Source organism: Apodemus sylvaticus, chromosome 2 (assembly GCF_947179515.1).
Source record: "Apodemus sylvaticus chromosome 2, mApoSyl1.1, whole genome shotgun sequence".
NCBI lineage: Eukaryota > Metazoa > Chordata > Mammalia > Rodentia > Muridae > Apodemus > Apodemus sylvaticus.
Genome location: NC_067473.1, coordinates 151,878,205 through 151,893,254, shown reverse-complemented (window position 1 = coordinate 151,893,254; position 15,050 = coordinate 151,878,205). Strand labels below are relative to the sequence as shown.

Genomic DNA, 15,050 nt, shown 5'->3' with positions numbered 1-15,050 from the left:
GAAAAATGATATGATTTTGTTTTTGGAATCGCCTGACTTCTGAAAGAAGGACCACTAGGTGTCCAATGCAGGACTACTATACCAATTTAATTCATGTTAACAATTGTTTCCTGGATGCCTTGTCCATACAAACAAAGAAATATTCATCTGTGATTACCAGTGTGGACTTGTGCCCAATTTAGGTGGTACCTGTGTTGGCCTAGGTGTTAATGTTTGAATACCATTCCTAGCAGTGGGGAAAATGAGAAAGAGTAAGTCTTGAGGGCCTCCACTCCAGGAGTTCAAAACTTAAGGGAGATCTCAGATACTTAATTTTACTTTATTTCATGTTGCTTTGTCTAATTATTTAATAGTTGGTGCTGAGGATTGGATATGAAGCTAACGTATGCTCTACTGCTGAGCTCCATCCTTTTGAAACAGGAGCAAAGTAAAAATGGTTTTAGCTACATAACAAATTCTAAGTGATATATGTATGTATGTACACATACACACACACACAGCCTACATCTGCAAATATGTGCAGTTAGCCATAGAGAGAGTCGCTGGTGGGGAGGGGTATATTGTTTGGGATTTTTGTTTTGTCAAGGTCTGAGAAAGTCTTCTCAGCTTTTCTTTCAAGGACTTGACAAACTGTAAATGCTTTAGACCCTTGTGGAATTAAGATGGGTAGTATTTGTACTTGTGAAATCCAAGAAAAAAATTCCCTGCTGTCTGCAAAGCGGAGGACTGAGCTTTACACCGCCAACTGCCCAAACCGTCCTCCCTTCTGAGGGTCATCTAGCCCTTGCTCTGCCCACCTACTGCAATGAAATTGCTGATTAAAACTCACTCACTCAGTTCTACATCTCTACTCCTAGATGGCAGCCTCTCTCCTGCTTCCCAGTATTGCTTTCTAGAAATCAATAAACCAAAATTTTTCCTTGATTTTTGAGCTTAGACTATGACTAATAGCTGAACAGCAGTTTGTACTGGAGATTTCTTGAAGCTGTAATGCTGCTTGGCATTAAGTTCCTCTCCAGGAGTGATTTAGCAAAGGAGTCAAGAGGTTATACCCATCTTTGGTGGCAGCCAGCATCGGAGCAGTCCAGGATTTAGAGGTGGAGCCTTGGCCTCGTTCAGGGTAACTTTGCATCCTTTTCAGAAGCTCAGCACATGCTTCTATTACAACAGCACCGCAGGTGACTTTATCCCTTTGCTAGTTCTGCCTCCCATATTCCCCATAGTGGTAGAAGACATTCTCAACTTCTATTAAAACCCTCAGAACTGCTGCTGGAGAGGTGGCTCAGTAGTTAAGAGCACCGACTGCTCTTCCAGAGGTCCTGAGTTCAATTCCCAGCAACCACATGGTAGCTCACAACCATCTGTAATAGGATCTGATGCCTTCTCCTGGTGTGTCTGAAAACAGCTGCAGTGTATTCATATAAATAAAAATAAATAAATAATTCTTTGTTGTTATTAAAAAAGAAAGAAAGAAGCCGGGCGGTGGTGGTGCACACCTTTAATGCCAGTACTTGGGAGGCAGAGGCAGGTGGATTTCTGAATTTGAGGCCAGCCTGGTCTACAGAGTGAGTTCCAGGACAGCTAGGGCTACAAAGAGAAACCCTGTCTCGAAAAAACAAACAGACAAATAAAACAAAACAAGATCTGATGCCCTTTTCTGGTGTGTCTGAAGACAGCTACAGTGTACTCTTATATGTAAAATAAATAAATAATTAAAAAAAAAAAACCCTAGGAACTAGCCACTTGGCTTTAATCCCAATACTTGCAAGGTAGAGGCAGGTAGATCTCTGTGAGCTCAATGCTAGCCTTGTCTACAGAGCCAGTTCTAGGACAGTCAGTGCTACATAATAGAGAGACCCTATCCGGGGGAAAAAAAAATAAAGCAAACACAAAGAAACAGTTCTCAGAATCAAAACAAAACCAAAGACCTAGGAACCAATCGGCCTTGCAGGTATACACATCAGCTTACAGCTCTCTGTCTGGGGAAGCTTACCTAAAATATATGCTGTGGAAATATCTCTTAGGTAACCATTCAGATTCTTAGGACAAATTTCAAGGTTCATCGAGGCTGGCTTTTTCTACTGCTTAGGAGAAATGAGGGCTTGTTTTGCCCCCTTTTCAGAGAGATGCGCGAATATTACAGAGGCAGGAGAATGGGTGGTTTCTGGAATGAGAATGGAAACTTCCAGCATTGGTTGCATTAGGTTGTATGAGCAGACTGGCAGGTGCCTGTAATGAATCTTCCTTTTCCTCTGTGAAATACAGACCCAGGGAGATCTGCAGATTTTTAAATGCCCTTGAGCTGACCCAAGCCTGACAAACAAAGCAGCCACCATTACAGTGAAGGGGTCCTATGGACCAATCTCACCCTCTGCAAGGAGTAACCACTTCCTCTTTCTTCCTTCCTCTAAGCTTCTCCTGTATCCTCCTAAGTAGATCCTCCTGCAAGGCTCAAAGCTGCTCTTAGGAATCTTGGCGGTGGACTTGACCCCTCTGATTCATAATAATTTAACCCTGTGGAGTTTGACTAAGATCTCTCAGCTGTCATTCATTCGTCTCTCCTCATGGCTTTGTCTGTTAACTCAGTTTAGTTGCAAACTAGGAACAAGGAAAATTCCTACTCCTAGTGGGGTGGAGGTTTCTCTATACCATGCACCATCCTGTGTATATTAGCTTCTTAAATTTCACAAAACCCAAGGTATATAACACCTGATTTTTAAATTTCTGAACACATAGAAATGTAACTCTGAACACCAGAGTTCAAAGAGTTGTGTAATTTGTTTATTTAATGTGTATGCGTGTGTTCTTGCTGTGTAAGGGATCTGACCAAGGAAAGCAGTGTGCACAGCAGTGAGTGTCCGGCTACTGAGCTACATCTCCAGTCCATAATTTAGCTCTTTGAGATGTGTAACCTCCTCTTCTACAGAAGTTAAATCAGCTTAGTGTATGTGGGCATGTGAAGCAGTATCTTTGGTTAATTCTAGTGTTCCCAGTGTTAGTATTGTTAAACTTTGTTTTAGTAATGATCAGATTGGTTTTATTCCTCAATGCTTTACCGTCTTAGCTATCCCAATGCTATGTGGGCCAGAAGAAGTTCCTGAAATTGGCATGGTCTATAAACAACTACTCAACAGCGTTGTTGTTTCATTGATTAATTGATCCACTAATTAATTAAAGAGGGTCTTTTGTGCTTGCAATGTAAAGCAAGCATCACTGGAGGATGCTAGGGCCCAAACTGTGAGGGCAAATTATTTGAGTCTGAACTGAGGCTGCTGTCTTAGACAACACATTTATTTTATTTCATTTTATGTGTATGAATATTTGGCCTGCAAATATGTCTGTATACCACTTGCATGATCAGTGCTCATAGATGTCAGAAGAGGGCACCGGGATCCCGGGAGCTGGAGTTACAGACAGTTGTGAGCCACTATGTGAGTGCTGCGAATCAAACCAGGGTCTATTAGAAGAGCAATCAATGCTCTTAACCTCTGAACCATCTCTCCATATTAATCTTTTTACTTCTTAGGATTTTGCTTATAAAGTGAAGAGTAAAAAGCTTACTTGCTTGGAAGTAGTTGTGAAGTTCAGATAGGCCTGTTTGTGTAAAGATCTTGACATATAAGTAACTGCTTGATCAATGGTAGACGTTATCTTACAGAATAAAGTGACTGAAGAATATAACATATGTGCAAAAATAAAGCCAATTTTATTTAACATTTTAGAAGATGATCCATGACACAGAGATAAAAATAATGGAAATTGGAATTTGAGGGAAGAAAGATTATTTGTAGGTAAAGAAGGGTTTCTTGAACGACATCCATACTTGAAGTTATATCCATACTGTGCAGCATTAAACCTGTACAGCGTGAGCTTCTGTAAACCGGTCAACACAAGCCAAAGTTAGAATAAGGCCAAGCAGAGCTGCAAACGACAGAAATGAAACAAAAAATTATTCACAGGCAAGTCAAAGGAACATGGGAAAGGAGGGAAAGGAAATCAAAGGGAGAGAGGGTCTCCATGAGCCGCATCCAGGATGCTACCAGGAACCATGCCGCCGTCCTCTATCAGCTGTGTGTTCAGCCACCGTCTACCTTATAGCTGTCGCCAACCTGTATTGCCTGTAAGTTATCAATGGCAAGAGCATGAATCAACACACTGAGCAAGAATGAAAGGGAATACGGATACGGTGAAAAAGAAAAACAGATTTGCATTCTTAGCTACCAGTGCATCAAATGGGCACACTGAGTGTGTTCATGTGTAACTAAGCTCTTCCACACACTTCTACTCTGTCACTTGCCAGTTTGTGTGGACGGGAGAGAACTTGATAACGGGAACTCCAGAGAAAGGGAAAGTACTATCAGGAATTATAGTCAAGAATAACAGGGAAATTATTATGGATTTGGGTGGATAAGCACTACAAAGAGAAATGACCAAATCAGTGTAGTATATATCCACACTTTGGCTTAACCTTTAAGTCTAACCATTGTACACAGCGATTATACTCAAAATCATATCTGTTTTCATAGTAAGCTAAATAGGAAAAGTTGTCCTGTGGATAAGTGTGATTTTAAAGTCAATGATTATTAGGTTTTTTTACAATGACTAGATATTCCTGCTTGAAATGACATGTTGACAGGTCATGGCTATATTATATATATATTAAAGAAGGTGTGCCTATTGTAATATGACCAAAGTTTCAGGGCTTAGTAAATAAGAATAGGCAACAACAATAAAACTGTTTCATAACCACCCAAACAGAAATATCCTAATTTCTTTTTATAGAACAAAAAATAAACATTGTGATTTACTGGACTTTTAAAAATCCACCACTGTATAATTAAGTTTCTTTGTGTTATAAACAAAGTTTTCTCTGGTAAAGCAACAATTGAGGAAATTATAATCAACAGCCTCAAAAAGTACAAGAAAAATGCACTTTACAGTTACTTCTTCACTTGCTGACATTAGATTTATGACTGGAGATAAACCACTAATTAAATCTACTAAGACAGACTTACCATTAACATAGCGAACTAATGATTTTCTAAAACAGTAGAGCCCTAATAATTCAGTATTCTCTCTGCCCCTTCTGCACTTGTGTTTCAAAATGTTCACATCCTGCCTTTTTTATGAAATCTAACAACCACAGGGTTCAAACAAACTCTAAAACTTATATGGTAGCTTTCGGCAAGAAAAAAAAAAGGAAAAGTGCTAACTCCTTTTTAAACGTTTCTGATAAGTTAATATTAATTGTATAGCAAGACTTCTCTACGCCGAGTTTATCTAGATACACTGAGTCAACGAATCTTCCGTCTAGCTGCTTCCGAATCACTGCTCTTTTCATAGGGTCTTGGACAAGAAAACGCGCTTCAGAGCTCGCTCCAGTCCCGGGCTGAGACGGCCGCGTATTCACGCTCGGGTGCGGTTGCGTACGTTTAAGCGCTTCCTGCTCTCACCGGTTGGGTAAAGACTTGTAACTGCCATCTGGCTCATAAATTTGTTTTCCTACTCTGACTGGTGCCCCCTGGTGCTCATCGCCACTATAATCGTAGGTAGTAGCAAAGGTGGTCCAGGAAGCACTAAGGCTAGTTTGAAGAGAAGCATTCTATTACTGTAAACTGCACTGATCTAGGTTTCCCGAGTTCCGTGCCGTTGTATAAATTACTATGTATACATATGCAAGTGTGGTAAAGAAAGGGAATGTTTTACTGAGCCACCAAGGGAGGGTATAACAAGACAAAAGGAAAATAATTTTTACTAAAATATAGAGGCAAAAGTCAACTGTCTTCTCAAGTTTGTAGTCAAAGATCAAAGATGTAGACTATCTTCGAACTCGACCTCCTCCCATGCTTGTCACCCGCCTCTCCCCGCCCCCTCCCGTTCCCGTTAAGTTTCTGGCAAAGCAAAGAGGTTCGCTCTAATCCTGGGTTTTATTTAGCAGGCAGCCCATCTTTGCAGCCAAAGTACTTGTTTGGAAACTGGAGCCGAGCATGTGGCTTTAGTTGTTGTGAAGGGGAGAAGGATGGAATATATTTTGTCTACCCTCTCCCATCTAACCAACAGTGATCGTATGTGTACTCTTCACAAAGTTTCCCGGGAGTCTTCGAACTCAGGCTCTGGTTATCCAGCTTTACCTTCTACTCTACTCCCACACCTCTAGTCACTCAACACTAAGTAGGCACTCCATTAAAGATGAACAACAGATCATTTTTCATTGCATGGCAGCTCTATGAGCTATCTAAGCAGAACGTGACGGAAGTCTTTCATTCTCTCTTTTCTTTTTTCTCTCCTTCTCTTTTTTTGCGATTAATTCCTAAAAAATGATTTTGATAGGGAGCACTGAGTTTGGAATGGAATTGAGCGACCCACGATGACGCTCCCATCAGGCTTTCAGAAGGGGCGGTTTTCAAAAAAGGAACTACAATTCCCAGGAGGCACTAGGCTAGAGCCATCGCAGGGCATCACGGAAGTAGTAGGCGCGTTCCTCCCGGGTTCCTTACACGGTTTTCACTAGGAAACTACAAATCCCATCGTGCCTCGAGCTCAGCACGCCTGCGCGAGAGCCCCCGAGCGCGATGTGGGCGGGGCCGCCCCGGGCGGCGGGGGGCGGGGTCCAAGCGGGCTGTGTGGAGGCTTCAGACATCGGCGCCATTTAAAGCGGAGAGTTTCCCGGGCGGACGCGCTTCTTCTGCTCGGCTATTCCGTACTCCCTTCTTCGCTGACAGAAGGCGCCTAGTGGGGTGACTGCTCTTTTCTCTCCCTCTCCCCCTCCTCCCAGTTCTTTCGGTCTCCTCTCCTCCTGGCCTGAGAAGTAGCGGAGCCCGGGCCCCGCGGTGAGCGGCCCTCCCCTCCCCACAGTTCCCTCCCTCCTCTGCCCCCGGCGCCGGCCAGAGAGGGGAAGAGGTTCGCCAGGCCCGGGGCGGGCGGGGAGGCCTCGGGGACGGGGGGGGCCGCTCCTCAGGCTTCGAGGCTTCGAGGCTTCGAGGCTTCGGCCCTCAGCATCTAGTGATGGGCGCCCTCTGAGACTGGTCCCCTCTCCGGGGCGCGTGCTGCCTGAGGCGGCGGCCGAGAGACCGGGAACCCGGGCCGCGGCCCTCCTTCCCCTGCGCGGCCCCTCCCACTCCTGTGCCCCGGGCTGCCACCGCCCGGCGTCGGGGCTCGTCCCTCGCGCGCAGTGCCTCCGCCCTCAGGGCCTATCCCGCCGTGCTCGGCGGGCGGGCGGCGGCAGCGGCGGGAGCTCAGCCGTCTTCACTTGGGTCGCATCCGCTCGCCTGGGAGCCAATTCCGCGCCCCGCTCCTCATGACTGCGGCGCTTCTGCTGCCACAGCCCTACCGGCCGCCGCTCGCTGCAGGATGGATGCGGACTGTGCGGCGCTAACCCCCGCGGCTCCGCTCCCTCCTCGCCCGCCCCGTGAGCCGCAGCAGCCTCGGTGCCAGCAGCAGCAGCAGCCGCAGCCGGACTCAGCGTCCCGCGTCGCCCTCGGGGCGCCTTGTCAGTGCTGAGTGGGAGTCGTCCGGTGGTTCCGAGCCCGCCGGAGGAGCGCTGCCCAGCACTTCTTGGTGGCTTCTCCGGAGCCACCCTTTCCCCTTCTCATTCATAAATCCGAGCCCGCGTTTCTTCACCGGACCAACCATGTCTGACGGCGCCGCCGCCGAGAAGCAGAGCGGCACTCCGGGCTTCCTCTCGCCTCCGGCGCCGGTCCCCAAGAATGGCTCAAGCTCCGATTCTTCCGTGGGCGAGAAGCTGGGGGCCACGGCCGCCGACTCGGGAATCGGCAGGACGGAGGAGTACCGGCGCCGCCGGCACACCATGGACAAGGACAGTCGTGGGGCGGCCGCCACCACCACCCCCACGGAGCACCGATTCTTCCGCCGAAGCGTCATCTGCGACTCCAATGCCACCGCATTGGAGCTGCCGGGTCTCCCTCTCTCGATCCCGCAACCTAGTGTCCCCGCAGTGGCGCCTCAGAGCGCTCCGCCTGAGCCTCACAGGGAGGAAACTTTGACCGCCACCGTTGCTTCCCAGGTGTCGCAGCAACCCTCGGCTGCTGCCTCCCCTGGGGAACAAGCCGTTGTCGCCTCGGCCACCGCCACCGTCCCCAGCAGTACCAGCAAAGACCGCCCGGTGTCCCAGCCCAGCCTCGTGGGGAGCAAAGAGGAGCCACCGCCGTCCAGAAGTGGAAGTGGCAGCGGTGGCGCCAGCGCCAAAGAGCAGCAGCAGGAGGATAGGAACCAGCAACAGGATGACATCGAAGAGCTGGAGACCAAGGCAGTGGGGATGTCCAATGACGGTCGCTTTCTCAAATTTGACATCGAAATCGGCCGAGGCTCCTTTAAGACGGTCTACAAAGGTCTGGACACCGAAACCACAGTGGAAGTCGCCTGGTGTGAATTGCAGGTAATGCCCCACCTCCTTTTTTCTTATTCAGTCGTTTGGATCCCAAATTTGGCTCGGTTAAGCCAGTTTGTCGAGTTCACTCTTTACTTGTAATTCTCTGGCTCTGAGAGGGCGGGGGAGGCCAGCGTCTGGAGAGGTTGAAATTGGGATATTGTGGAGCTTGTAGTTAGGTGTTTGGAAAAGATAGGAACTATTGGTGTCAAGAAGGATTGCTATCAGCCTGGGGGGTAAAAAGTCATTTAAGTACAAACGTGTGTTTAATGTCAGGCAGGAAACATGGAATTATTGGAAAAGGGTTTCCCCTCGTGCTGGGGATTGAACAAGTGAGGCCTGGACAAGTGCTTTCTCACCGAGCTATATATATCCTCAGCCTTTGGGAAAATTTGCTTTAAGTAAATATGAAACCTTTCTCTTCTCAGTCTCTGTAATAATGAATTGCCTTGCGTGTTTCTATCTCTGAGATCGGGTTGTTAGACTAGACCCTGTCTGTACTTTGAGGAACAGCTTTCTTGATTGCAGCATAGACATTTAGTAGATAATAAAACAGAAATGCTTTCTAGGTGTGACAGGGCATACCTGAAAATCCCAACTACTCTAGAGGTGGAGGCAGGAGAGCCTCAAGTTCAAGGCCAGTCTGGTCTGAATAGTGAGACACTGTCTTAACAACATTCAAACAATCACCCAGCCCCTGGTCCCTAACTCTCTTCTCTTCCCCTTCAAGGATAAGTGCTTTCAAAGTAGGAAGGTACAGTCTGCACCTACCATTATACCACCTACAGGTGCTTCAGCCATGTGGCTAGCTGTGATCTGACACTGTTCATTAGAGTGTCCATCTTCATCCAATTCAGTCCATAGTGAATAGTAAAAGACCATGCAAAATTGTATAAGTGCTTTGAGAGTTTTGATAATATCATTGTTGTAATATTGCTATAAAAGTTTTTTGTGATAGTGTCCTAAAGTATAGCCCAGACTGTCCTGAACTTATTGATCCTACTGCCTCAGCCTCCAGAGTACTAACTAGGATTATAAGCTCATGACACTATGCCAGGGATATAAAAGATTTTTAAATGAAACTTCCCAAGAGTCTGAAGGATTACAGTGTTTTCATTCTTTTTATTTTTTTAATCTCTCAGGGAAATTTTCAGGTTATAAATAAAGTGCAGGTATATTCTAGATTTAAATAGATTAGACTACTAATTGCTTGACTTATAGCAATAAACAAATGTTATTATAAAGCATCTATATAAATATTGGTTTGTTAGCTCTTGTTCACATCCAGAAGTGAGCATGTATTAGTGGTGGAAACAGAATTTCAGCTACATGATAGATGAAAGTGCCACTACTCATTTCATGTCAAGAAAATGGACCAAACTGAAATAGGATTTGAAAGTAACTGAAATGATCTCAGAAATTGATTTACCCAAGAACTAATAAACAACTTGGTTTCCAAATGACCCAAGGCCATATGAAATGTGAAAGGAATAATGTTTGGAATTTGCTTCTAAATATCTAGTGAAGGTGAGGGGAATGTAGCAATTAACCAGCTTCAACAATTATCAGCTCGTGATTGTTCAGTGCAGGGTAGTCGATTAATCTTTCCCCTCCACTTCCCTATATGCTTGACATTTCCTTTATTGGAAATGAGTGTTCGTTTTGTTTTTATTTTAAAAGTGTGAAAGTAAGTTAAAGCATGTGGAAACAAACTTGAAACTGGTAAGTTCTTCAGACATAATTCCTTGAGTTCAACTTCTAATCAAAATATGAAGTAAAATAATGCTTTGTTAATTTTATAGTGGATTAGAGTTGGAAATATGACAGGTCTTTTTTAAAAGTTACTTTTAGTAGGTTTATTTATTTTGTATTTTGAGATAGGGCTCTTTTTTCCTTACTCTATTCTATATTGAGAAGGCTCATTGTGTACTCCCAAGCTGGCCTTGAATCCTTGATTCTTCTGCCCTATTCTCTGGAGTGTTGCTATTACAGGCTTGAGCCACAGCATGTCAGGCAAACTTATCTTCTTTGTTTTTTGTTTGTTTCTTTGGTAAACTTGTCAAAATATGCCTCTTCTCCTATTGGGCAGTCATACTCAATAATTTAGATGTAACTGATTTACAAGAAGACAGTTCTTTTTGTACCAAGGATCTATTACTGATCCGGAAATTCAATTCTTCAATTAAATTTCATTTATAAATGTGTGCTTTTACTTTTTATTTTATTTATTTACTTATTTATTTATTTAAAAAATTATTTTGTATATTTGAGTGCACTGTCTGTGTCTTCAGACACACCAGAAGAGGGCGTCAGATCCCATTACAGATGGTTGTGAGCCACCACGTGGTTGCTAGGAATTGAACTCAGGACCTCTAGAAGAACAGTCAGTCACTCCAGCCCTACTTTTTATTATTACTTTTTGTTTGTTTGTTCTGAGGATTGAACTGAGGACCTTTTGCATTATGGCAAGCTCTATAACATAGAACTATATCCATAGTAGTCAAATACTCCACTTTTAAAAGGACTTCTCAGAATGTAGTATGCTTGTTTTCCATGTCTTAGAACTAATAATTCACAGTAATAACCTTAAAGTTCCTCAGTTTTTCCTCAGAATGTATTAAATTTGGGGGCTTAGTGCTCTCTCTTTTGTTTTTGTTTTTGTTTTTGTTTTTGTGTGTGTGTGTAAAAAGTTCTGGTTGTCCTGAAACTAGTTCTGTAGATGAGGCTGGTCCTGAACTCACAGAGATTGGACTAGCCTCTGCCTTCTGAGTGGGTGGCATGAGCCACCACCACCTGGCTTTGGATTTAGTTCTTTATGTAGATGTGGGTGTGATCACACGAATGAAAAAATCTTACGTTGACTATTATTTTGAATCAAAGTCACCATTTGGGATCAGAATGAAATGAATCTTAGCTTATAGAATGAAGCTATGGTTTTTAGAACTTTTCATGCCTTTTAACCAAGCTTCTGAAAAATTTTCATTTTGACTTTAAAAAAGTTCCCTTCCATATTAAAAATAAGACAAGCGTGACTCCTAGCATAAGATCACGTAATGACAGTAGTCAGGCAATATTTTTGGGTTTTGTTTTGTAAAGATTTTTGGGTTTTTGTTTTGTAAAGATCCACTTGCCTCTGCCTACCAAGTGCTGGGATTAAAGGCCTGTGCCACCACTGCCTGGCCGATTTCTTTATGTATATGAGTACACTATTGCTCTCTTCAGACACATCAGAAGAGGGCATCAGATCCCATTACAGATGGTTGTGAGCCACTATGTGGTTGCTGGGGATTGAGCTCAGGACCTCAGTGCTCTTAGCCGCTGAGCCATCTCTCCAGCCCATATAATTTTGTTTTAGATAAAAGTAATTGGGTCCAAATTAAAGGTCAAACCTAAGGATAAATAAAGCTTTGAAAAGAAAAAAAATACCCCTCTGACATTGAATGCACACTTTCTCCACTCCCCTTTTACTAGGGATTGAAGAAGTCTGGATGAGTACTGTGTTTCATTAAATTAAAAATCTGATTTGCCTGGTAGCTTTGGACTCCTGCTTTTATCTCCCTAGCAGTGTGATTTTAAGTATGTACTACCATGCCAGGCTTTAACATTTTTAGTGTATTAAACCTAGAAGGGCCTTGGGAAAAATAGCTCATTAGATAAGGACCCCTACCACTGAGCCTGATGTCCAGTAGTTCATTCTCTAGCACCCACTTTGTGGAAGGAGAGAGCCAACTTGTGAAAGTTGTTCTCTGACCCCTGCACTCTTGTTGTGGCACATGTGTACCTACATAAATAGATGTAAAATTGGATGAAATCAGGCTTTCCCTCCCACCTACTTGTTTGTTAAATAAGGACCTGAAATCATAGGGCATTATGCAATTTAGCTTTGGTTTAAAAAGAGCAAACATTAAAGCCGGGCGATGGTGGCGCACGCCTGTAATTCCAGCACTCTGGGAGGCAGAGGCAGGCGGATTTCTGAGTTCGAGGCCAGCCTGGTCTACAGAGTGAGTTCCAGAACAGCCAGGGCTACACAGAGAAACCCTGTCTCGAAAAAACCAAATCAAAAAGAAAAAAAAAAAAAAAGAAAAGAAAAGAACAAACATTAAAATGGTTATGATACAGTAATTTGGAAGGTATTAAAGGCAATTACAAGTTAGGCCGTGTAGCAGAGACCTTTAATTTTAGCTGTTCAAGGAGGCTGAAACAGTAAAATCACAGGTTCAAGGCCTGTCTAGACTACAGAGTAAGTTTTAGGTAAGCCTGAACAACTTATTGAGACTAACTCAAAACAAGAGTCAGAAAGAGAGGGCTGGAGAGATGGTTCAGTGGTTAAAAGCACCAACTGCTCTTCCAGAGGTCCTCAGTTCAAACCCCAGCAACCACATGATGGCTCACAAATATATGTAATGAGATCCAGTGGTCTCTTCTGCTGTTTCTGAAGACGACTGCAGTGTACTCATATATAATAAATCTTTAAAAAAAAGTCAGAGAAAAGAGCTGGGGATACAGTTCAATGGTAAAGTATTTTAGTTCAGTATGTTAGAATATTTGCTTAATATCCACAAAGTTCTGGGTTCGGTCCTCAATATCACAAAAGGTAAAGGAAACAGCTCTGGTTACCAAAATAAAACTTGCCAGCCAAATTTCTGGCATAGATATGCTCTTGAGGGCCTCTATCCTAAGGAGTTTTTGGCAGTTGTAGCGGCTCTGAGAAGGAGAATGATTATCTCTTATATCATGGTGTTTCCAACTGGTAAGTTTCTCATGGGCAGACCCAAACCCATGCAACAACAAATTGGATTTAGTAGGCTATTTTTAAAGAGTCAAAGAGTTGAGGGGTATGTGTTGGGGGACATATAAAGGGACTTGGAGGGGAGAAATGGTAGTGGATATATTTGATTATATATATGTTAACATTCTGAAAAATAAGAATTAAAAAAATTGTTTTTGGAAAGGCCAGGCTGTTATGGTGCACGCCTAGCAGACACAGGCTGATCTTTGAATTTGAAGCCAGCCTGGTCTACATAGTGAGTTTCCAGAAAGTCTAATGCTATACAGAGAAACCAAAAAACCAACTGATCAAACAAAACCAAAACCAAAACAAAAAAGCAAACAAAAACCCAAACTACATCATTTGTAGTCTCAGTAGATAGCTAATTAGTAATTTCAAATGAATACTAATTCTGTGTAGAAGTGGCTTCAAATTTCTAAAGTCCTCTAATAAATGGCAAATTTAATTTTTATCACTTCATATGGGGATCTAGACTTCATATGGAGGATGAATGAATGGAGTGTACAAATCAAACTTCCTATTGTTAGGATATTTTTAAAGTCACAATATGTGTAGCTGTCTACCAAAACAAGCATCTGTTCTCAATAATAAATAGGTAATATTTTGATACCACAGTCTTAAATATTAACTGAGAACTCTTAAAACAAGACTTCTTTTGTCAGGACCTATCAGGCAAAAACCCAAAAAAACCAAAAAAAAAATATCACTTTAATTTGGTCAGTTGTACTGGTGGAAAAATGTTTCTAGGGTGTTTGGTAGCCTTTACTCTTGGCTGGGATAGTTGGTGGGAGCATGCTTATTCGGAACAAATATAACTTACTTTTTTTTTTTTTAAAGACTTATTTATTATATGTAAGTACACTGTAGCTGTCCTCAGACACACCAGAAGAGGGCATCAAATCTCTTTACAGTTGTGAACCACCATGTGGGTGCTGGGATTTGAATTCATGACCTTTGGAAGAACAGTCGGTGCTCTTACCCACTGAGCCATCTCTCCAGCCCAAATATAACTTACTTTCAGAAAAGAAATGGAGACCTAGTATTTACTTCTGACATTTTTCTCATAGGTTGTCTCTCTCAAAAGAGACAGAAATGGGATGTGGTCCTGTGACTCGAACCATAATTTATTCCTTTGCTAGCTTTAAAATAACCCATTGAACTGAATCTCCCCATTTGATTGTTTTGGTTTTTAATTTTGAGATAAGGCTTACTTTGTACCTCAGGTTGACCTAGAACTCACTGTGTAGCCTAGGCTGGTCTCAAACTCAGAAACAATTAGAAACAATATGAATTTTGCTAGGTAAGATTGGATTTAAGATGTATGTTAACTTGGTATAGTGGTGCAAACCTATATCCTAGCAACAATCATTTTGTAGAGCCTGGATTTGATTGCAAGCAATGTTAGGAGGCTGAAATAGTAAGGTCTAATACAAGTTTAGGATTAGCCTGGCTACAGAATAACAGATACACTGTTCTAAACAAAACAATTCCTAAAATTTAACGTTGTAGGAAATAACTGTAGCTGAGCATCGTATTTAGTTGATTTTTTTAAAAATTGTTCTTTTTTACAGTCTCAATTTAAATTTGTCATTTTTCCTTATTTACCTTTTATTCTGAACAAAATTATTATAGTTATTCCTAGTCTAAGAACTTGGAAAGAGATTTTATTGTACAAATAACAATTGAGAATATAATGTTAACCTGGTGACTGATTTTATTTGTTTACATTAAAAATTCAAGTGCAGCCGGGTGGTGGTGGCGTACGCCTGTGATCCTAGCACTCTGGGAGGCAGAGGCAGGCGGGATTTCTGAGTTCAAGGCCAGCCTGGTCTACAGAGTGAGTTCCAGGACAGCCAGGGCTACACAGAGAAACCT

The 15,050-nt window shown here is 42.9% G+C and overlaps 1 protein-coding gene across 7 annotated transcripts in view; it reads left to right on the top strand.

Annotated features, from left to right (window-relative positions):
* The first annotated feature begins 6,627 nt into the window (after nucleotides 1-6,627).
* Wnk1 (WNK lysine deficient protein kinase 1) overlaps nucleotides 6,628-15,050 on the top strand; it is a 130,817-nt gene continuing 122,394 nt past the window's right edge. For 4 of the 7 annotated variants that reach the window (XM_052174717.1, XM_052174720.1, XM_052174719.1 and 1 more), the window contains exon 1: nucleotides 6,629-8,395. In XM_052174717.1, the coding sequence (XP_052030677.1) occupies nucleotides 7,631-8,395 (765 nt within the window). In that variant the 5' untranslated portion in view covers nucleotides 6,629-7,630. Of the gene's footprint in view, nucleotides 8,396-15,050 lie in introns of all 7 variants that reach the window. The other 3 variants (XM_052174718.1, XM_052174715.1, XM_052174721.1) reach the window with 2 other exon arrangements.